The 24,313-nt window shown below is 40.1% G+C and overlaps 1 protein-coding gene across 2 annotated transcripts in view; it reads right to left on the bottom strand.

The window, feature by feature from the left end:
* The window catches only part of CDH20 (cadherin 20), a 207,895-nt gene that overhangs the window by 51,773 nt on the left and 131,809 nt on the right, over positions 1–24,313 (bottom strand). For both annotated transcript variants that reach the window (XM_013993290.2, XM_021099806.1), the window contains exon 2: positions 7,531–7,928. In XM_013993290.2, the coding sequence (XP_013848744.2) occupies positions 7,531–7,776 (246 nt within the window). In that variant the 5' untranslated portion in view covers positions 7,777–7,928. The remainder of the gene's footprint in view (positions 1–7,530; positions 7,929–24,313) is intronic.

A 24,313-nucleotide genomic window follows, 5' to 3' on the forward strand; every position in this document is an offset into this window, starting at 1 on the left:
AAACAATATTAATTCTTACTTTGAAGGGTTGTTTAGATCATTATAAATTAATGTATGTAAAGCACCTTGCACAGTGTATTTCCCATAATAGGAACACTCTAAATGGGGCCAATTATGATGATGATATACATGCATAGAAAAAATGGTATTAACATGCCTGGCTTTTCTTTACTCCCTTCAAACACTCAAGAGTGTAGCAGATACAGCAAAAACAGCCTGTTGGCCTTTTTGTTATGCATAGCCCAGTGGTAAAAGCTGGGGAAGGCTGCCTGAAGCATTGAAGGGGACAGTGTCAGTCTGAGGATTAAATGGCATGGACACCAAGAAGACACCTGAACAACATCCTCAGACGAGGATGGGTTTGGAGGTCATGGCTGCTTTGAGCTGATCTCAGATTGACTCATGGCCAGATCACACAGGCAGTGATTTTGCTGCCTAGAGGAATTCAGCTGTGTCTTATCTAGAGGAGGGAAATAAGAGAAAAAAATTGACCAAAAAAATAGCTGTGGATTTTTTTCTGCTTCTTAAAGAATTCCATTTAGAATAAAAAGTTCTCACATTTCCTCATTCTGTATATGGTATTATTTTTTTTTACAATCCAAATCTTGTATTGATGCAGTTAAAAAAGCAGAGGTGCCTAGCTCTTACTGTGTAGAATAGAAACTCATGTTACTGGACCCAGCCATAAAGAAATAAAACTCCGTTCCATCAGGAACTGTGTTCCCAGGCAGAGGAATGGAACTGGGAGGAGAAGGACAACTATCTAAGGCCTTTTTTTTTTTTTTTTTTTTTTTTTTTTTGTCTTTTTAGGGCTGCACCCATGGCATATGGAGGTTCCCAGGCTAGGGGTCCAACTGGAGCTGCCGCTGCCGGCCTATACCACAGCCACAGCAATGTGGGATCTGAGCTGCATCTGCAACCTACGCACACCACAGCTCACGGCAATGCTGGATCCTTAACCCACTGAGCGAGGCCAGGGATTGAACCCTTAACCTCGTGGTTCCTAGTGGGATTCGTTTCTGCTGTGCCACAAAGGGAACTCCCCAGGATCTAAGGCTTTTTAAGTTAAAAAAGTGTGTATTTGTGTGTTTACATAAGTACATAAATATATGTATACATATGAAATCTATGTAATTTTTAGGCATGTGGCATAAGACTTTCACGTAGGATGAAATATGATAATTTAGGACATGGCAGGTTATCCAGGGGAGCAAGAAAGAATAGAATCTGACATTAAAGAAAATACCCAGACTTGTTTTGAGGTGTTCTATATGTCATCTAAAGAGTTTTGTCCTACGAACCTTAAGAAAGTTAAGCATACTTGTGATCATCATAGGCCTAGTTAAGTGCTCTGGCTATAGAGAGTGCTTGATGAGTAACAGAAGGTTAGAAATCTTTGCTGCTGTAGAGGTGATTCTGGTTCCTAATGGAGTCTGGGCTAAACCTCAGATCTGCTATCTTTATTTTTGTCTGTCTTGGGAGAAGAAATTGAGGCACTCTCTAGAGTGAGTTCCTTGAAGTCAGGAACCATGTGGCTTTCATCTTGGTGTGGGTCCTCATGTGTAGCAGATGCGCAATAAAATCTTACTGAATAGTGTAGGGAAGAGTATTAGAGTTAAAGCTTCTAGTGAAATCCTGTTAACTTTGTCTTAAAAGAGGTAGGGAGCATCTTTCAGGTGGCTTCTCTGTGTGTGTTTGTGTGCATGTGTGTAAGAAAAAGAGGAGAGAAGGGGGAGAGGGAGTGAGAGGAATTCACAGAGAAGTTAGGAGGGCTTCTTATGAACAGGAAGAATACCAGCGATGAAAAGGGCCACAATCTGCTTACACAGAATGGATTTCTGAGGAATATATAGTTGACCTTTAAACTCCATGGATTTGAATTACCAGGTGCACTTATATATGAATTTTTTTTCAGTAGTAAATACTGCAACTTGTGAATCTGTGGATGCAGAACCAAGATGCACAATCTGTGGATGCAGAACCAAGGTTACGAAGGAACTGTGAGTGTGGAGGAAACATGGATATAGACAGAGGGCTGACTCTAAAGTTATACATGGATTTTCTACTCTATGGAAGGCCAGCACCCTAACTCCCACATTGTTCAAGGGTCAACTGTAATTATATCATATTAGGATCTAGTCAGGGCACAACACCTACACCAGTTATTTCAGCGGAGAGAATTCAATATGAAGGTTGAAAAGGCAAGAAGGGCACATTGGAGTATCACTGGAGAGATAGTAACTCTAGGGAACAGCTAGTGCCTCTCCAGCTGGGGGAGGGAGGGCAGAAGTTGGACTCTAGATGTTTGGAGGCAGTTGGGCTGAAGACCTCTGAGAAGGAAGTGCTGCCCCCTTGGGCTGGGGCTTCAGGAGCTTAGAGGCGGTGCTCCCCAGCACCCATCTCCCACACAACTGAGAGAAGCAATCCTTATGAACAGGAAGACTTCTGAGAAGGGGGTGCCATCCAGTGGTGCTGGTCTTCCTCAGGGAATGTGATGAGGCTGGTGCTGGGAATGTGGAAGGAATCCAGAAACTGGAATCAGCTGCCTTGGGTAAAAGTAACAAGTCCTTTTGGCCTCTCCTGCCTCTGGTTCTCCCTCTAGTACATTCTGCTACTGTCAGAACCCAATGGGAGCTGGTCGGAAAAGGGGAAATTGTGGTTTGCAGAGTCCCAGCCCCCACATCACCAAGGGTAGTTGGAAAGGTAGATCTAGAGCTGAGAGACACCAGCTTAACAACCAGCATAGCAATGAGCCTTTCATATTAGGGTTTACCAGCCATGGAATACACATTTGGTTGTGAAAATTGCAAAGAAGAGATATTAAGAGCGTTTCTCTAAGTCACTCAGCAAATTGGCACTACAGTAAAAATATGTCTTATATTTATCCACATTTAGTTCAGCTAAGACTGAGCTGAAGGCAGGTAAGGGGTTTCTGGAATGCAGTTGGCAGCACATAGTTATGTACATTTTGGAAAAACTGTTTTGTTATCCTAGACAGGGTAAGACAGGTGGATATCCTATTTATCCTAACACTTCTTTAGTCAAGATCTTCAGCCATGGGAGTAATGAAAGATGGGAAGTCCATGAAGATCATGAAGGGTGATTTTCACTCTTTTTGCCGTCTTTCATAGTGCTTCGTATAGTTCCAGGAATGCAGCAAGTGCTTAGAATTTGTGGTTAGACGGCTTCCGTGTAGTTGTTAACCTCAGCATGACTTGGGACCACAGATTTGTGCACAAGCACAAGCTTTCTGCATCCCCCTCATTGCATATGTCAATATAATCCAGCTTTAACTTGACACTGCCTGTCCCTGGAAAGCCCAGTGTAGATTTTATAAAGCCATACCAATTACAGCTGATAATTGTTGCCATACTCCTTTCTGAAATAAGCAAACACTCAGGATGGTTCTCTAAACAGACATCTTCCAGAGCTCAAGATGACAAGCTGAATGCCCCTGGGAGAGTGGGAATGAAAGGTGGATGGATTCTCTTTCAAGACAAAGTAAAGGGGAAAAGTGCCTGGGTAAGTGAATACACAATTATCTTCTTCATATGGAGGTGACATTCTTCACTCAGGGTAAAACTTTAACTATTTACTGGAGTGTTGGTTAGACAGGATGACTGTGGAGGTACACAGAGTGTCCTATGTCCTCAGTGGGCTGATTAGGAAAGGGTGAGCACATCATGAGTACTAGAGGGAGCCACACAGCTAAATGTTCCCACCTTCAGCAAACAGGCTTGGTTACAGTCCTGGTCTACACTAACACCGTTGACTCTTCTGTGTATATCTCAGGCCTGAGTCTAAAACCATGGCCATTTGCAGGGCAATGTAAAGGAAAGCTCATGGCTTTGGTGTCAGATTTCCTCTTACCTTCTGTGTGACTTTGGGCAATGAACATAACCTCCCTGAGCCTTGTTCCCCATGATAATTATCTAAAAGTGGTGAATTATACCTCATAGCATTGTTACGATGATTAAATGATCTGCTTTATGAGAATGTGACTGATACATAGTACTATGGTAGCCCAGAAAAATGTTAGATGCCCTTATCTTTCTGCATTGCTGTATGTCCAGTTCTGTGCTGGATACTCAGTGTGAGGGAAATGTAGGGAAGGCCAGGGATGGGATCTCCGTTTCTACCCTTGGGAAAGGGAAGAGGGGTCTAAATTGTATGAAGAAATTACTGAGTATATAAGTATTTCCTTAAACTTATTTTAGCAGTGTCTATGTTGTGCGTCTAGTTGGAAGAAATGTTTTACAAATATTAAGTTGCTAGAAATCTTTGGAATTCTGAATAAATGGAAGATGTGTTCATGGTGGAAATGGCTTTTAAGCTGGGGCCCTGAGAAATTGGAATGTGATTGAACAGAGAGGAGGTGACAGCATGTCCTAGGCATGACAGTAGCATGGTAACTCCTCTGGGGTAAGGACTAACATAGTCTGTTTTATCAGGGCCATTAGGGACACCCAGCTTGACTGAGATCAGGACAAGATTTGAGAAATCCTAGGGGCGGTTTGGATAAGGGAAAAGGACTCATTTTCCGGAAGTCCTTGAACTGTATACTAAGAGCTCTGATAAGCATTGGAGAGCTATAATGCCTTCTTAATCAAAGGAGTGACATGATGGAAAGGGTGCTTCAAGGAGATAAATGTCCTGAATCTTAGGGGGATGATAGGAAGATTCTCCCCACAGCACCCGCTTAGTTAATCTAATCATGAAGAACAGAAGGACCACCATAATCTTGGAGCCTGGAGAGGATGAGGTCAATCTGAGAGAAGTTGACAAGGAGCTATTGACAGGATATGGTGACTGGTTGTGCATGAAGGAAGAACAGAAGGAAAGAGAGAAGTCAAAGAAAATTCACAGGTTTTAAGGTCCAGAAATTTGCGGATGCATTAGATATGCATTACTGAGCACCTTAATTCTCATAATGAACTCCCTATACTTTTGCTGCTGCTGCTGCTACTACTACTACTATAGGGTAACAATTCTTAGGATTTTGCTATGGACCAGGTAGTGTGCTAAAGCATTTTACATGTGTTGTTTTAATTCTTACTACACCTTGAGGATTTGTTTCATAAGTATCTTTTTGAGCACTGTCTATGTGACAGGTGCCTTGTTAAGCCTTGTGGATAAAATACGAGCAATGTCCTTGTTCTCACTGAGCTTATAGTCTAGTCTAGGGCTTCAGACAATACACATATAAATAAACAAATAAATTAGATATTGGGGACTGTGATTAGAGTTGTGATAAAAATAATGGTAGCGAGAGAGTCTAACAGAGGGATGAGCCTTAGAGAATGGTCAGGGAAGACCTAGATTCAAAATGAGCACTACAGGATGAAGAGGAGTCAATCATGAGAGAAACCAGAGGAAGAGTGTGTCATGATGGGGGAGAAAATAAGGCAAAGCTTGGCCAGTTGTAGGAACTGGCAGAAGGCTGCGACTCTGGAACATGAGAGCAAGGGTAGGAAAAGGTAGCCTGCGATGTAGTAGGAGGCCAAAGGAAGGCTGGGTCAGAGAGAAAAGGCCTTATAAGTGGTGGGAGGAATTTGGATGATTCAAAAGACAATGGAAAGACATTGAAGGATGTTAGCAGAGGGACATGGTCTGACTCACATTTAAAAAGATCGTGTGTAGAGAATGGATTGGAGGGAAGAGTGGGAAGAAGTGAAGAGACTGGTTGGAAGTCTAGATATTGGCAGAGGTGAGAAATAACCGCAGAAGTGGAGATGAGATAAATGAAGGATTCAAGATTTATTTTGGCACAGGAGTAACAGAATTTGCAGGTGGACAGAATGTAAAGGGTCAAGAGAAAGGGAAGAATCATCATCACTCCTCTGGTTTTAGGAACTTGGAGGTGGCAAGGCTGACATTGGGATGACTGATGGCAGACTTGGTTTGGGAGGGGAAATAAGACTCCTTTACTGGATGTGCTACATGTGGGACGCCTTTGAGTCCTAAGTGTGGAGCAATAGAGTTTTTAAATTCAAAGCTCAGATGAATGGTCTGAGCCAGAGATGAAGGTTTTGAATTCATTGGTTTAGGGGTAGGCTTTAAAACCATAATGATGATCATTCCATCTAGGGAATGGGTGTGGATGCAGGTGAGACCCAGGCAAAACTTCCAAGACCATCAACAGTTGTGGTCAGGTGGAGGGAGAGGGCCAGCAAAGAGGCTGAGAAGGAAAGAGGGAAAATGGGTTGTGAAGGTCATGAAGCTGAGAGAAGAATGTGAGTCAAGAAGGAGGGACTGCATAGCAGTGATTAAGGCTGCTATTATATGGTTCCATAAAATGATTTTGGTAGTGAAGAGATCCTTAGGAATATTGAAAATACAACTTTAGTGCAGAGTAGGGACAGAAGTCAGATAACTGGGTTGAGAAGTGGGTGGGAGTTGAGGAAAGAGCTAATATAGACAGCTCTTGAATAGTTGTGGTTCTCTCTCTCTCTCTCTCTCTCTCTCTCTCTCTCTTTTTTTTTTCTTTATGAGGCTGCACCTGTGGCATATGGAGGTTCCCAGGCTAGGGGGCAAATTGGAGCTGTAGCTGCCGGCCTATGCCACAGCCATAGCGATAGCAGCTTGGGGTCCAAGCCGCCTCTGTGACCTATGCCATAGCTCACGGCAATGCCGGATCCTTAACTCACTGAGTGAGGCCAGGGATTGAACCTGGATCCTCATGGATACTAGTCAGGTTCATAACCCCCTGAGCCGCAATGGGAACTCCCGGGAAGGAAGGAGAGTCTAACGGGGCTTAGTTACCTGTCCAAATTAGCAGAGCTGGGTTTCGAGTCCATACATATTTGACTCTGAAACCCACACTCTTAGCCTCTGCGCTTTTAAACAAGTGTTTAAGTTATTTGAATGAATTATTTATTTTCTAATTAGTTCCTTGTTTCCCATTTTCTCTCACTTGGTTTCTTTCACAAAATGGTCTCTGATTAACATCCAAATAAAGCAAACACAGGAGAAAGCCCAGATTAAATATGAAATGGTTATAGATAAATCAAGGGAATTCGAATATAAAGTTTATAAATATATTCATTGATCGTCTCCAACTATCCTAAAGCACATGCTAGGATCTTCTGAAATGAAAAATGTTTTATTCTTTTTTTCCCATTAAATTTAGGCCTCAGGCAATACCTGTGGAAATGCTTTGAAAAAAAAGGCAGAAAACCCTCTACTCCTCTCATTGCATTTCCCGGTTTCTTTTTTCCCCATCCTATTATTCCTGGGGCTGCTGCCACCTCTGTGGGGACTTGAACAGTTCTTGCAGGGTCCAAGGCTTTTCCTCCAAAATATCCAATTCCTAGTTTTTCCCACTCAGAACAGAGGCAAGACCAAGGAGACAAATCTTTCCTTTCTGACCAGTTTCTGACAAAGCAAAAATTAGATTTCAACTGTCAAGTAACATACCTCTAGTTAAAATTGTCCTCAGGCCTCAGACTAGATGAGCTTTCATATTCAATTCCTATTCAATTTCAATATTCAATACTCTGATAATTTATCTTTCTCTTTGGCAGTTCTTACCTTGCCGACATACAAAGGGTCAGTTCCAGTGTACTCTTCCAGAACAAAAAACTGGTTCCAAACCCAGCTCCTCTTTGTCCGTGAGTGTGCCTGTAGCTTGTCTGACAGGAGCGCTTCTAATTCGCCTGGTGGTGTTGGTGTGCCCGAGAGAACAGTGGTCGTAAGGTCCATTAATCCCCAGAAGTATAAGGACATGCCAAGTCCAAGCCAGCTCTTTGCATTGCTCATTCTACCAGAAGTCCACATGGGATTGCCAGGTTTTCACAAAGTGAAGTTCAGGATGGTAAAGCCTCTGAACTTGAGTGTTTTCCAAATTAAAAAAAAAAATGCAGTTTATGGAACACTTATGCTTCCCCAGTGAGGTCCTGATTCAAGTCAATCTGCTTGAAGTTGACTTCCTGTCAAGTTAAGGAAAACACAGTGTGATGATGTCAGATTCTTTCCTGTGGGCTTATAGCAAATTTGCAAGAAATGTCAGTAAATATTCGATTTTTTCTACTCAACAAATTAAAGAGTCATAACATGTTACTGCTTTAGAGGTGTTTGAGTAATAAATAATATTTTGATAAAAAGAAGACAACTTATCTTGGCATAATCAATCCCAAACCTTTAAATATGGATTTCAGCAGAAATAAAACTAGTGAATAAATTTCTTCTCATTGGTAGCTGGAGGGCTATACTTATTATTGATTGGCTTGAATTAATACTGTGCTCTTTGAAATATTTATGATCAGACAGACTGCTAGACTCTTAAAAATAGCATTCATTTCCAAAATTTACTGCTGATAACTAATATTTTCATTAGTCCAACTGCTTTTCTTGGATTATTAGAAAACCCAAAGCAAAATCTAACTCTTTTTTTTTTTTGGTCTTTTTAGGGCCACACCCACAACATATGGAGGTTCCCAAGCTAGGTAGGGGGTGAATCAGAGTTGTAGCAAATGGCCTATGCCACAGCCGCAGCAACGCCAGATCTGAGCCATCTGTGACCTATGCCGCAGCTCACGGCAATGCTGGATCCATAACCCACTGAGCAAGACCAGGGATTGAACCTGCATCCTCATGGATGCTAGTCAGATTTGTTTCTGCTGAGCCATGACAGGAACTCTTGTCTTTTTTTGCCACCTACAATTATATTTTGCCTGCTCCATGTTATTGATAATATTAGGAGTCTTGGTCTTCATTTATAAGTAGCCATGGATCACTTTGGACTTTAATTATTCTCTGAGCTCATGGTGGAATTCGAGTTTTACACTCTGGCTACTTTGGCTCTGAAGCACTGATAGGGGCTGCTAATGTAACCTTTCTAGGATTTGAAAGGCCAGTTAATCATTATATCATTCACAATAGATTTTATTTTATTTATTTATTTTTTTATCATTTTTGTTTTTGTCTTTTTGCTATTTCTTGGGCTGCTCCTGTGGCATATGGAGGTTCCCAGGCTAGGGGTCTAATCGGAGCTGTAGCTGCCAGCCTACGCCAGAGCCACAGCAACGCCAGATCCGAGCTGCATCTGCAATCTATACCACAGCTCACAGCAACTCCGGATGGTTAACCCACTGAGCAAGGGCAGGGACTGAACCCGCAACCTCTTGGTTCATAGTTGGATTCGTTAACCACTGCGCCACGACGGGAACTCCCCACAATAGATTTTAAAGTGCTGTTAGTCACATGCTACTGTGAGCATGTTAAGAAAGTCTAGCCAACAATTTTTTTTTTTTCTTGAGCTGAAAGACTCATTTAAGCAAAGGGATGTTGACTTCTACCCTGGGGACCCCTTTTCATCAGTAAAACTTCTTCTGTTGCCATGAGGTCAGATTAGCTGGTGACCTCACTCCTGAGCTATGACCTCATCAACCTTTTCTCCCTTTACTTTGGCTGGGTTTAATGAGGTGGCATAGCATTCACGCCATTCTGTGAAAACAGTGAAAATATATTCTGTGGGCTTAATATTTTTGCTGTTAATGTGGAGAATGACTGTCATCTTCTCAGAACAAATGTGTTTATTTGGGGATTTCAGACCCATGCTCCATTTCTACAGGTGATTTAAACTGAATGCATTGATGCTAACTCAAATACCACCTTCCACCTATCATCATCAGAACTCGTTTTAGCTTCCTCTCAAATATTCACTATTGAAACACAAAAGAATTAAAAAGATATAATCATTTCATACAATATGCCATTTCATTTCTGTGTAGGAAATCACTTCACTGAGAGCTGATAAAAGAGGGAAAAGCTGGGAGAGACTATAGAATTTCTGTAACAGCATGGAAGGCTGTGGTGGGTACCTGTTCCAGCTCTCAAGACAGATTGATTGTCAAGTAAAAGCAAGCTAAATGTGCCTTATTTAGGGTGATGTGTTTGTTAATAAAGAACAATGGTGTGCTTTAAGGGGGGTTACCAAGTATTAGCTGTTTCCTTTTCTCTTCAGACTTGAGCAGCAGAAACTCGGCTCACATTTCTCTGAGTCTTGTCTAAGGGGAGCCATTCTGGAAGAAGGAAACTTAACCCCAGAGATGAATTCATGGAAAAGATTGGTGAGAAAAAGCTATGTTTTTTAGGGACCTAGATGATGGACCTAAGAGTATTACCAAAATTTTTTTTAAAAAAAGCTATTACCAGAATGCATACTAGGATTAGTAACCACACTGGGAATGTTGTCTGTGTTGTGAGACACAGGCCTGTCTGAAATTTCCCAGAAGTTCATGAGACTAAAGGTCAGATAGTTTGGCTTCTGGCTCTATCTTCATTACCTCTGACTTGTTCACTTCCATGAACTTTTGTTCCTCATCTGTTATGTGCCGAGGGAGCGGTAGTTCTCCCACCTACCTCACAGGACACCCAAGAGGATCTGTTGGGATGATGTAGGTGAAAGTATTCTGTAAATGACTAGGTGTCAACTGGCATTTGAACAACTATGTAAGGAGAGATTATCTGGGTCCTATCTGTTAAAATGATGAAGCTGAGCCTGAAAGATATCTGGTGGACACTTTTTGGCGCAAAATTCTGAAAGGACCTAATTAATGTACGTATATACTATTTTACAAATCTCTGCATCTGTGATGAGTACTATTGGGTAGTAAATTCTGGCCTAGCCTAATTATGTAATAACCAAACATTTTTTTTTTCTACGAGGAAACTTAATGAAAGACTGTCTCTTTGAAAACTCCATAGAATAGAGAAAATTCTTTTTTTGGGTCACATTTATTAAAGATAGAATTCAAAATATATACTCTAATGTATTTCCTTTAATGTCTGTATTTCATATGTGGATATTTTGTCTAAGCATAATTTTTGATGATTTTGATTATTTTCGCTAGCTATTTCTGGCATCTTGCTTTTGGATTCTGAGTGAGCAGGTGCATGTGTGTGGGATGGTGGAGTGCAAATGTCCCCTATCCTGCTTTCACTAGCTACATTTTCAGGACAGAATGAGATTTGAGGAAATTTCAAGGAATTTTAAGATTGTCCCTTATATTTTCCCGTCTCTTACAAACGAAGCATGCATTCTTGCCAATTAAAACCTCCTATCTTTACCTATCAGTGTGATCTAAAGTGTTCAAGAAAAGAGAAGGCGTTCTGTGGAATCTTTGTGATGAATATTTTGTAGGCCTTTCAGTTGCCTCAGCTTTCATCTCTCTCTCCTGCCCACTTTGGCTTCCTATACACCAGTGCAAAGCCCTCACTTTCTTCCCTTTCAGGGGACATGTACAGAAGTGGTTTTTGGATGTTTAGGACCTGTGGAGCTCTTGGTGATCCTGTGAAAGCTCTGGGGGTCCACACGCCCCTCTAATGTTCCCCTCTACGCAGCTGAAATTTCAAAGCCCAGTGTCTGTAAACTCTTCTCTGTTCAATAACTTGGTAGCCACTGTTGATTGGAAAGCACTTTATTCCTGCTTTCTCAGGGAAGGATGCATGAAAAGTAGTCCCTGCCTAACTTTTTAGAAGGTAAAATCTGGGTTATCCAATAGTTACATTATTCTTTTCACAATTAGAGCTGTTTATCCAAGTGAGGGGAAAATCAGTTCTATCAGAAATACTAACCAGTTTGCAATTATTGTAAGTAAAATGGCTCTCACATTCACACTTTTTCCCTACAGGGTAAGAATAGCGATGATGTGATTGAAGGTAGGCTAATTGCTGTTGTTCTTGTAAAGGAAGAGACTAATGTATGTAGGTATGTATATATAGATTGGCTTTGGAAGACCACATATGCCACACGAAGACTACATTAGTGGAAATCGACTTCTGTGTTAAATGAGTCTTTTAAAAGTTTTTTTTCCCCCCATCCTGCCAGAAGAAAGTAAACAGCTTGGTAATGAACACAGTAGGAAGAAATTAAAGTTGTACATAAAAGTGTGCTCTCAGTGAATTGTTTTCTTTGTTACTTAAATTTGTTGATATTTAGAGTGTAGGGAGAAGGGATGGTTACTACTTTCTCCTTGAAATGAACTGGGCTTTTATGCTCTCCCTGTGATTTCTTTCTTCATTATTCTAGTTTTCCTGAGCTTTTCATGGTTAATGGAAGCACTACTTAGGAAAGCTCAAATGACACCTCTACAGGAGCCTCTGCTAGTGACTCCCCCCATGAATAGAGGGGTGTTTTAATTTTCCGAGGTGGCCTCATGCCTTTACAGGGGTAAATATAGGCTGTGATGCTGTGGTTTTAGACAGATAAACTTCTTAAGCCATCACTTTTACTATAAGAAAGAACCTCAAAAATACACTTAAAAAGAAAGATGAAACTTTGTGAAGATCCTAGATGTTATAGTGAAATAAGATAGTGTATCTTGAGGTGCTCAACATTAAATCAGAATGCAGCTCAGTGTCACAACATTATCTTACCTCCTAATTGACGGTCTGTCTTGAGAAATATGAACAACTATATTTTACTTAGGAGTCAAAATCCTTCAGTTTGGAGGACAGAATCCACAGAGAACAGGTGGTTGTGGGTATAAATTGGAGTGAAAAAATTCATATGATGATGAATTTGGACAGTTTGTAAACAACAAGGTTCCCATTGTGGAATCCCATAAAGAGAATAGGTCCAGAGCTTCTGTAAACAAACTTTCAACATTCCTAGATCTGCGTGTGTATGTGAGTGCTACTGATAAAAGTCTACCAATTGGGCTCTGTTTTGGAAATGGTGTGTAGTATGGTTTTGCATGCTAAAGATGAGGTAGTTCCCTGACCTGAAGTCTTTTTCCTTTACTGCAGGTGATCCATCTCAATTTTCAGTTGGGCAATAGTTTAATGAGTAGCAAGTAGAAGCTCCAGTCCTTTTATGTGGCCGTCAACTCACCAGCCTTCCAAAGCTACCTGTCTAGGGAGGTTACCAACTGTCAATAGAGCCAGAAGAGGTTGTCCAGATACTAAATTTCCTGGATTAGGACTGTGCTCCCACTTCCGTTCCCCTTTTCCACATCTTATCTTCCACATGACACTATCGCTAACGCCAAAGTTAACCTTTCTGAAACAGGATATATCTTAAAATCAGTGTGTACATTTAATGTGGTCATATTTCCTCTCCTGTCTGTTAATAAATTGTTGGTGTGTCTAAAATTGAAGAATTATGGTACTACCTTTTTTTTTTAATTGACTAGAGGAGCAGAATACTTAATTTCCATAGAGATTTCTTAGGAAAAGTGATCATCACTCTTGCTTATTCTAATTTTGATTATTTGTTTTTCTATGAATTCCTCCTTCTCTAAGTTCCTCAAAAGCTGTGGAAACCCTGAGCCTAAAGGTTCAGCTCTTAGAGTGTTCATTCAAGGTGTGATCAGTCTCTGAAATCCTCCCTTTCTCTCCCATGTTCTTTCTGCTCTCCTTCTTCCTACAGCCAGATTAGTTTAGGAGATGGAGTGCTGTTTTAAGACGTTCAGAAATGGAACTGTGGGGTTGATATGAGTGAGGGGGAGGTATGAGGTGGCTGAACTGAAGAGTTTAGGAACAATATATGGTTTTATTTAAGTTAGGGGTGTGTGTGTGTGTGAGTATGTGTGTATGTCTCTACATGTGGGTGTGAGGAATATAACAAAAATGGTAGAAAGCTTGGATTATGTAATTAAGAGCTGGCTTTGAAAAACCTGATTGTTCCCATAAAAAAAACCTGCTTTGTGTATCTTGTATAAATGTTGACCCTCTAGCTATAAATTTCCTAGCTTGGGTCACAGATAAAGGAATTTCCATTTTAGAAATCCTTTTGCTAGAGTTCGTGCCCAATTCCTTTTGTTTTCCATTCTCGTTATAATCAATTTTTCCAGTTGAGTGTATCCTGTCTTTTCCATATCCTCTAAGAATGGCAAATAGATTCTTACTGATCTTTTCACACATACTTAGTATCTAGTAAATGTTTTAATCCAAAAGGAGTCAGGAAGTTTTTGACCTACTTTATCTTCCTCCAGTTTTCACTTTTAATCAAGCTAATGAAACTACAGTTTAGTCCATGGGCGGTTTATTTGACTACAGTTAGACAAGAATGATCAATTTCGATTTTTCAGAGTTGTCTAACATGCTCACTAATTTTTCATATAATCACTACTCAGTGTTGTTTTCTCTTATAACTTTAGGCAGGTAGAACAATTCTGTAGTCTTCCCTGAACCATAAAGATTAATCCATAGTAAGAAGAGTTTGGGGGCAAAAGTAAGCTTGTTATCTAAAATTAAGGCATTTTGTTAATTTGATAAATACCTGAGGAGAAAATATGTTTAATCAAAGAATGGTTTGTGAAGCCAAACAAAACTGAGTTTCAGTTTTAGCCCTATAGCTTCTTTTCTTTGCAATCTTGAACAAATGACTTAAACTCTTTCAATCTTGGTTGGCCGTCTAGAAACTGGAAATAATTATAGACCTTCATAGGGTGACTGTCAAAATTAAGGGCCAAAATACATATGGAGTACCTAGAACAGTATTTGGTAAAGTCTTGTGCTTGAAAAAGAGTTAAGTGCTTCCCTATTTCAAGGAGTTTGCAGTTTAGTGGGATAGATACTACCATTAGTTCGAGCAGTAGAAATAGTAGGAGTGGGTGTAGGCAGAACGCCATACCTGGCAGTGGTGATGATAGTGTCAGAGCAGCAGCAAGAGTGACGGAGCAACAACAGACGAAGTAATAGCATAGAGTGTTTATTCCATGCCAGGCTGTGTTAAGTAATATACATTTACCTTGTCATTTAATCTTTACAGGAATTCCATGAAAAGGTATTCTTTTCCCATTTTACAAAAAAACAAATGAAGAGTGGTATGCCCATGTTGGCTGTTCTGGCTCTCATGAGAGCTGATTTGCACATCTCTTCCCAACTCCTTGAAATTGACTATTGAGTGGCAAATGCCACGAAGGGAGTAATGGGATGAACTGAAATTCTTCTTCAGGAGTAACTCTGCAGCATGTGCTTCATAGATGACTGACCACAACATGGATCTATTTGTAATAAGGGTCCCAGGACCCATAAAATAAAATGCTATGCCAAGTTGGAAGAGGGAGAAATGATTTCTATGAGGGAGGAAAATGTTTGAGATAGCATATGAACTAGATCTTGCAGGATAGAGAGGAGGGCATTTAGGTGAAAGAAGATGCAAGTATTGAGCTGTGGATGCAGGATGGAAAGGACCTGTCTGGGGGAAATAATAATTTGTTTGGGGAAATTCAGGAGGTAATGAGAGACAAGGCAGGAAATATAGGCAAAAACCAGTAGCTACAAGAAGCTTTGGATATTGCTAGACTGGAGTGTTTGAAATATATTTAGGTGTTCAAAGTGAGCAATTAGAGGCTTTTGAGCATGCAATGGAACCATTCAAATCTCTGTCCAGCAGTGTTGCTGGAGAGGAGTGGAGAGGGTGTGGAAGCCTCAGCTGGGGGTCCCAGGAAAGTTGGTAAGAAGACCTTCAGCCAGGGATGGGGCAGAAAAGATTGGTGAGCTGTCTGGATTCTTGAGGAGGCAGAGTCTGCAATACTTGCAAACTGTCTAGATAAGAAAGTGGGTGTGGGCAAACAACAGAGAAACATCTGTGCTCAGGTTACTGCAGGAAGTTGAGAGGAGGCACTAGTTAGAGGCAAGGTAATACGTTTAGTTTTAGACTTTGGGATAAAAAATTCATTCTTCTGTGTCTGATTATTTAAAGAGGCAAGAACTTTCTTCTTCTTTTTAGTCCAGAACTTCAAAGCTGCTTTGGGCATAAAGAATGTGAGCTCCTTCCTCTCCCTTAGAGCAGTGTTTGCTACTCCCTGAGCACACACTGAATCCAGGCTTGCTGACCTGGGGCCGGGCCTGCTATAAGTGGCTTCCTGTGGCTGACTTGAACATCAGCTTAGCTAGGTTCGTTTTCACCTGCCAGTTCTCACATACCTTTCCTTTTACACAAATCCTGACTCTCTTATTGGAGTCGTGGGTATTTTATCTTTCATTCTGCTAATGTGTAAAAAATGAACACAAAGAAGACAAATGGATAATCTGCTCAAGGAGAAGAAAAACCCCCTGGAAAACAAAATAAAATGAAGCAAAATCTCATTGATATTGATTATTTATTCTCTTAAAGAAAATGAGAAACTTGTCTTCTTGTATATGCTTTCAAAAAAAAAAAAAATCTCTTTTAAAGAATGGCCCATAATTTGGAATCAGAAACCTTGGTAAAACTACTTCCAGCTCTGGCATTCAATATGTGACACATTAAGTGTCTCCTTAACCTTTCTGAGCCTCAAATATGAGGATAATAATATTCTTTAAAGGATTACCATGGATTGTCATGACCTAACACTACAGATTAAATTGTGTTTTTATCTATTGGTTTATTTCACTTCCTATGTGTTTCCCTTTTTGTCTTTTTCTCAAAGCTCTTTGTGCATTTCCTGTATTGGCTTTTCATTATTCACTCTTGTCATCGTTTACTTGTCTCTCTCTTCCCCATACTGTAAGTTCCTTGAAGACACAGATAGTGTCTTTTACCCATGTATCCTTGATAGCTAGTGGAGTATTTGGCACATACTAAGTGTTTAATAAATATAAACTGAGTGCCAGTGGTGTTTTTAAGCTATAAAAAGTATTTAACAGCTTGATATTATTATTCTTTTTAGGCTTTCAACCTTTTGTTTTGATTTAATTAATATTTTTCCATGCTGATTTTAATATCTATTTTTATCAGCAGTGTATTAAGTAGCATGGGTAATCAGTATAAAGGCAACAAAAACTGGGTTTTTACAAATGACACTTTTGTTCTTGGACAGCAAATATAAACCTTTAATTGCATAAATGCTCTAGACCTTGGCTTCACTTATAATGTAAAGACTCCTTTGTAGGGATGCTTGAAAACCTTATAAGGAAATTGAGATTTGAAACATTGCAGTGGCCTAAAATCACGAGGTATTTCACGGCCCTCTGGCGTAGGCTGGCAGCTACAGCTCCGATTTGACCCCTAGGCTGGGAACCTCCATATGCCACGGGAGCAGCCCAAGAAATGGCAAAAAGAAAAAAAAAAATCCATCTTCCCTGAAGATGGTCATCTCATATGAATCAGGAGCAGGGACATGGCTTCAGTAGCAGAAGAGATTTAAACAAAGATTTCCTGACAGTGAAGTTTATAAACTGGGACAGGTTGTTGTTGGAGATTAAGAAATCTTCCCTTTTGGGGAGAGGGCAGGGAGGAGAAGATAGGAGCCAGAGATTACAGGAGAGAAGTTTCCCACCATCTTAAGTTTAGGCTTGCCAAAAGTTGAGGATGGAATCAAAGGGCCTTCAAGTCTTTTATAAATTCTATAGGTCAATAATGTTTCCAAATGCTGGCTTTACATCATAGTAAGAACATTTCACTTATTTTTGCCCAGGATAAATGTTGATTTTTATTTTTTTTTCTTTTTCTAACAGCTGCACCTGAGGCATATGGAAGTTCCCAGGCCAGGGGTTGAATTGGAGCTGCAGCTGCCGGCCTACGCCACAGTCATAGCAACACAGGATCTGAGCTGTATCTGTGACCTATGCTGAAGCTTGTGGCAACACTGGATCCTTAACGCACTGAGGGAGGCCAGGGATTGAACCCGAATCCTCATGGAGACAATGTCGGGTCCTTCACCTGCTGAGCCACAATGGAAATTCTGAGAAAAGTTGAATTTATAAGCATATAGTGAAAAGAATTAGTAGTCCTTCTCTAAAGAGCAGTTGATTGATAATGGTGCTTGATTCTAGCTATTTCTACTTTTACTTGCTGTAAAATATCAGTAAAGAAAAGAATTTTTAAAAATGACCTGTTGATTGCTCTCAGGTAACATTCGTGGCAAGAGAGGATTGTTAGCCCTCTGTCTGGAAAAATTGTGTGCCTCCCTCGCTTTTATGCTGACACTCTTCCCCCTTCCTGATATTTAAATACCATATAGCAGTACCACAAATATGTTCAAACGTTACTAGTGGAAGTTGCATCAGCAGTTAAAATTCCTGTATATTCTTTTTTCTACGTCCTGGGAATTGGGTCTCTTTCAAATAGAAAATGCTCTTATGTATCTTTTGCAAAATTTATTATTTCTTTCTCTTATAATCTCTTCCATTTTCCTATACAGTAAAGAATCATTAAAAGAAACCGATATAAACGGTGCAAGTTTTTGTTCTTACGCTGTAAGGCTAAGAATAGTTTAACAGGAAACAATCCCCATGCTTTAATCCATGTTAAAAAAAAGATTTTGCAGATGTTTTTCTTCAAAGTACAAAAAGTAAATGAAGGCTAAAGAAAGAGACTAACAAGAAAGGCTTATTTATGGGTAACACATTCTAATAAATCAAACTGATTCCAATCTTAATAGTCAATTAAATAATGGAATTGGTTAATAGCATCAAATTAGGATTAAAGAAAAGGATAAAAATCTATTTCCATAAGTTGTTTCAAAACAAGACATTCACTGGCTGATGCCATATTGTATCAGTCTGATTATACTGTACATAATAAAGCCTTGCCCTATGATAAAATCCTGCTGGGAGATATATTTAATCAGATGCCTTTGATATTATTTGAGCGAAAGCTACTTTGGATTCAGAAGACTCAAAGAGGAAAATCTTTATCTTTTGCAATCAGTCTTAATCCACGGTGGATGCTTGTGCTGTGTACACACCCCTTTTAACCTGTTCCCAAGCATAAGCACAAGCTTAACTGGTTGGGGTTTCAGATTTGTCTTTTCAGAAGTCATGAACAGAATTTTGTTCTGCTTAATGTTCCACACTGTTCATTTCTAAGCTTATCACAAGTCAAAGATTTTCTGTTGGCAGAAATTTTAATGGACATGAATGACTACAATTAATAGCCACCCAATAATAATTTAAAATTACTATCTTAGCTTGCTTTGTTTGGCTCCCATAGGAACTAAATTGACACATTTATTTACCAAGACAATCTTTCTATGCCACTGACCAATTTTAAAGCAAATTTTGTGAAGATATGTCATAGAAATAACAGACAACATAGAAAGTTTTATAACTTACTTTTCTCCTTTTTCCACGGAGTGTACTATTTTTGCATTTTCCTGAGCTTGTCACTTTAATTGTGGAGTTCACATCATGCTGCCAGCTCCCACTGTAAGTCAGAACAACTTAAAAGTGGTCCTCCCCTTGCCTGGGTGAGATTGGTCTTTAAATTATAATGAGCTCTAAAGGAGGCTGTTGGATGTAGGAAATTTAGTCCAGTAACTTTGAGGGAAGAAGGCTACATAGGGCTAAGCTTTCCACCCCCTCTGCCAGTACCTTGGGACTGAGTGCATCTCTGGGGGTGGCAGGGAGATAAGACCAACCAGCTACCAAGTTGCTGATGCAACCCAATACTGCTTGGGAAGGGAGTGAGAACAAAAGGCATCACTTATGTTAGGTGATTAGCAGCAAATGATGTATGGGGTGGGAGGGCCTGGTGTGTACAAGGAAGGGGGCTGGCAGTTGCCCTTGTGTAGATGGGGAAAGGACAAAGAATGCTATCCCTGAACATTTGAGGCCCTGGGGGTTTTCTTAACAGAATCAAATGGCAAAAGACTCTTAGCAGACTTGTACAGTAAGAGCTAAAGTTCTTTGGACATGTTGGCCTCACAGACAGCTGAAAATATCTAGTGGCAAATACCTATCAGCTACTTATGTATTTCAGAAACAGAAGATAATGGGAAGGCTAACAAATTGCATGTCTTTTTCACTTAACCATTGCTTCGTGTTTCCAGTAAGTAAATGCAGTATCTCAGCTGAGCTGCTCTTTCAAATTATTGTTAATTAAATAATACTCCCTAAGAAATCTGTCATTACAGGCAGCCAGGAATGGGTTTGTTGAGTTTGCCTGAGGCTGATAATGCTGCAACAAACGGGGCTCTTAATTGCCATAAGAGGTAATTTCATTGGGGATTGTAGTTCACTTTTCCCAATGATTTTATGATATATTTTATATCTTAAACTTTTCCTTTGTGCTTCTATGTCTGAAGTTCCATAAAGCCAGAGGGATCATTCTCTAATGATTCATCCATTGAATTAGCCATTCTTGGTAATGGAAAAAGTACATGTTGTTCCCCCCTCCCCTATTTTCCATTATGACTAAAGAGAAGCAACTAATAACAGATTTTAAAATTAACTTAATTTTTCCCTGTTCATTTCATTACTTATTCTTTGAAATGACTGACTTGCTGGAGAAATGATGTCTGGTATGTCATAGACGTAACTGAGACATTACCGCTTGTCAACTGTTTTCCTAGTAGACAGGAGTGCTGGACAGTAGAACAATTATCATTAGATATAGTTGAAAAGGGGAGAGATGAGGGTGTTTGGCCTCAGAGAGGAACATGTGCCATGGCCTAGAATTTAAAGTGACCTTATCTTCCAACATTTTCCTTCTGTTCGTGAGCAAAGAATAAGGACAAATATTAAGAAAAAGTCACCTTTTTTTTTTTCCGGTGTTATAAAAGCCTCCATATGCCATTTCAAAAAGAAGTGGTATTTCAGTCTTTTCCTAAATGATCTCTTTTTTCATCATAATGTACTATGTTTTTTTCACCTTTTGACTGGTACTTTGGTTTTTTAATAAAGTTACATACTTGTTTCAGAAAAATCACACTTTAAAATGCATCTTGATGGTATTTCATCTTAACAGTTTCATTTGGTTGAATTAATGTGCAGCTATACCTTAGTGAAGGGGAGAGAGAGAGAGAGAGAGAGAGAGAGAGAGAGAGAGGAGAGAGAGAAGTAGAAGATAGAAGGGAAAAGTTCACATAATCCAACCTCTAAGCATAACTTTCTTCAGTTCCATATTTCAGTATCATTATAGTAACCTTTATCTGTAATAAAAGTATAACTTAGCTGGATAGTAGGAAAACATATATATCTACATTCTATCAGTGATTTATTTTCTTCCCTCTTAACCAGGTTCACGTTTTGTTGTTTGGTGTCACTCGATAATCTGTCATTCTCCTTTTTTTTTTTTTTCTGGGTTCTTGTCTCTCTCTTTTTCCCATTAAGATGTGAATGGGTAGGCATCTCGGCCAATATGTCTATACATGGATGAATACACTTGGAGAAAAGCAGGGTCTCCTTTTGTCTGGACTGTGGATGGCTGCATGTCATTCCGCACCGATGGGCAGGGCCTCCCTCACAGTAGGAACTTTGCAATAATTGCCAGAACAAATTGAGCTCAGGCTTACCGGTTCCTTTCCTTTTTCAGTTGGAAAATGGAGGGAATGGGAGAACAAGGCCATTTTTGACCAATGACAATGCAGCGTAGAAATAGATTGGATACAGACAGTGCCCAGTTACGTTGCAGACTACAGTCTTGGGATATATTGTGTACAAGGATGATGAGATGAGACCCCACGATCACCAGGTTAACTGAGCCTTATTTTCCCCATGCCCCCCTGGGCATTCTGGTATCCACTGTCAATGGGTGCAGCAGTTGGCAGGGGATTAGTGGAACTTATACACAGGCAGCCAGCAGAACACACATAGATGTGACTGATGTTGGCACTTGTGTTCTTTTTGCAGCTGCTGAAGACCTGCGGAAGCAACACTCAAATTGTTTTCACCAGGGAGCAATGAGAAAAATGGTCTTTGGTAAGAAAGCTGAATACAGGGGAAATAAACTCATTTAAAAATCAATTGCATTTTTCCCTACACATTTCTTTTATCAGAATCTCTATGATTCATTGACATATTTCATATGAGGCATTGTCAGTGCATTGAGTCTTCTCTGTGTTTGATGTATATTTATATGTGTGTGACCACATGTTTTTACTCATTAATTCCACAGGTGTGTGGGTAGCTGGAAACTATAATCCACCTATGTAGATGCAAACAGTGTAATAGCAGAGCTGATTTTCTCATATATATCTATACACACACACACACACACACACACACACATATTCACACTTCACAGGTTAAGTCTAAATCTACAAAATGCCATGGGTTCACTTCCAGAAATCCTTCCCCCTAATGAGAGACCTTATTGGGTTACATGTACAACCATGAATGTGTCCTGTGTTGTCACTGCAGGATGGTCGAGGGACGGGACTCAGCAAACTGGGCAGCCAACCTAGTATATCAGAACTGCTGGAGCATTCAGACCACCTGTCCGTGTGACAGCCCAGCCTATATTTTAAAAATAGTATTATTTAAATAAACATTGGGAAGTGTGTGTGTGTGTGTGTGTGTGTGTGTGTGTGTGTGTGAATTCTCATTCCATAGGGGTTAAGCTTTGCTCAGCTGCTTCCAAAGCCACGTGAGACAAGGCACGGTGGCCAGCTGAATGCCTTTCCATCTGCCCTCTGCTTTGCTTGGAAATAACCAGCCAGACCAACGGTTTTGCTTTGTTTGGATTTTTTTTCCCCCTGATCTGAAGCAGAGGCTGACATGAAACAAACATGGCATTTCCTTTTGAAAATTGGATTCTGAAATTGGCTTCATCTTTCCAGAAGCACAGTGCTATTGAAGTTGCTTCCCAGTCTTGTGAATAGCATAAACAGTTTGCATATAAAGCTCCAAATTTGGAGGCAATTGTTGCATTAGGTTTTTGCAGTTTGGGGGGGAGGGTGTTTGGGTGTTGGTGGTCATGAAGGGATATGTTGTAGTGGGAGGAATGGACATGGTTTCCCCTGAACAGAAAAGGATAAAGAAAATGGAGGAACGAATTCATAAAAAAGAACCCTTGTGTCTATTATTAGCAGTTCTTAAAGGAGACACAGAAAACTATGAAGTCATGTAAATGTGGCTTCTTAAACTTCATTAGCATCACCCACAAGCTATAGTTTACAATAAATGGCCACGAGGGCCCACATAGGTCATGGCCTGTGGCCAGCTCACTGCAAGTGAAGTGACACTTACTGTAAGGCGAGTCTCCTGGACACGATGTATGAGGTATGGATGACAGTACATTATCTAGCCAGTTGCACTGTAGCAGTTTGAAATTGGAACACTTTTAATGCAGCAAGCAGGGGGAAAAAGATACTAGAGGAACTCAGACCATTAAAGGTTTCCTAGCAGAGAGAGATAAAATATGCTTATGCTTAAAAAGTAAGAAAAAGAATATTCTTGGAAGAGAGCTCCTGATATTCTTTAACATTGTGCTTTCTCTCTCCCCAAACACATGTGCACACACAGTCGCACATACCTGCATGAAGAAATGAAAAGAGATTTCCCTCACTTCAACACCCTTAACATATCCTCATGTCTTCAATCTTTAGGGAATATAAGGAAAAAGAGCTGTTTTTGGGTGAAATAAGGATTTGAGAGTTCTGGCTACCAAGATCATCATTTCCGTTCTCCACATATGCAATGAAAAAATGAGCTATGCAATTTTAACTTGATTTTACTTTGAACTTGTGATGGAGTTATGGCTGCTCTCACAGACATAGTTGAGGCCTATTGATTCAATAATGAGAGCAGTCACCAAGGAGGGCCCTGGTCCGTCTACAGAATCAAGTGCAGGCAACTTGACCTGCCATGCAGCTGGACTGCTTGGGTCCTAATCTCATTTCAAGCGTTTACAGGCTATGTGAACTTGGGGAAGTACTTAACATCTTTGTGCTTCTCTTTTCACATCTGCAAGGTGGAGCTGATAGTAGCTAGTTCATATACCTATTGCATAGTCAGTATAGGTGAAGTACTGGGACCTGGGCCTTGGCCCACTGTGAGTGCTCCATAAATTCTAGCTCTTGGCACTATGGGCCCTGGGATCACCTGAATCAGGTTTAGATTCTACTTTTGTGCTTTTTTGGGGGAGAATTATTTAATATTTCTGAGACCCTGAGAGTTTTTTCCAGTCTACAGAGTTGCAGGGTTGCTCTGAGGATTAAATCATCTTGTGGATACAGCATGTGAAGCTTAGTGTAGGGAACATAATAGGTGCTCATTAAAAGTTTCTTTCCCAAAGTAGAAGAGACAATACACCTATGATGAAAACTCTAATGTTAGCCTTTTCTTATAATTTGAATCTTTTCCTTCTTTTTTGAGGGGAAATGAATCTTCCCAACTTAGGTTTCCACATCAGCTATTGGCCAGCAGTGGTGATTTCCCTGAAGATACTGAAGTTGCAATCCCTATATTTGGTGGAAAGTGGGAAGCTTGTTAGTAAAAGAATGTAAACTCCACCTGGCTTGTCAAAAGGACACTATTCTTGACATATCTGGGGGGGAAAGCAGACTGAAATGCTGCAAACATGCTTCTTCATTGTGATTATGTGGAAATTGTCAGATTCTCAAGAGGAGGGGAAGGAAAATTATGCTGCATAAGTCTCTCGAAATATATAAAAATATGAAACATATTTTACAATAAAATAATATGCACATAATTGTAA

Source organism: Sus scrofa, chromosome 1 (assembly GCF_000003025.6).
Source record: "Sus scrofa isolate TJ Tabasco breed Duroc chromosome 1, Sscrofa11.1, whole genome shotgun sequence".
Taxonomy (NCBI): domain Eukaryota; kingdom Metazoa; phylum Chordata; class Mammalia; order Artiodactyla; family Suidae; genus Sus; species Sus scrofa.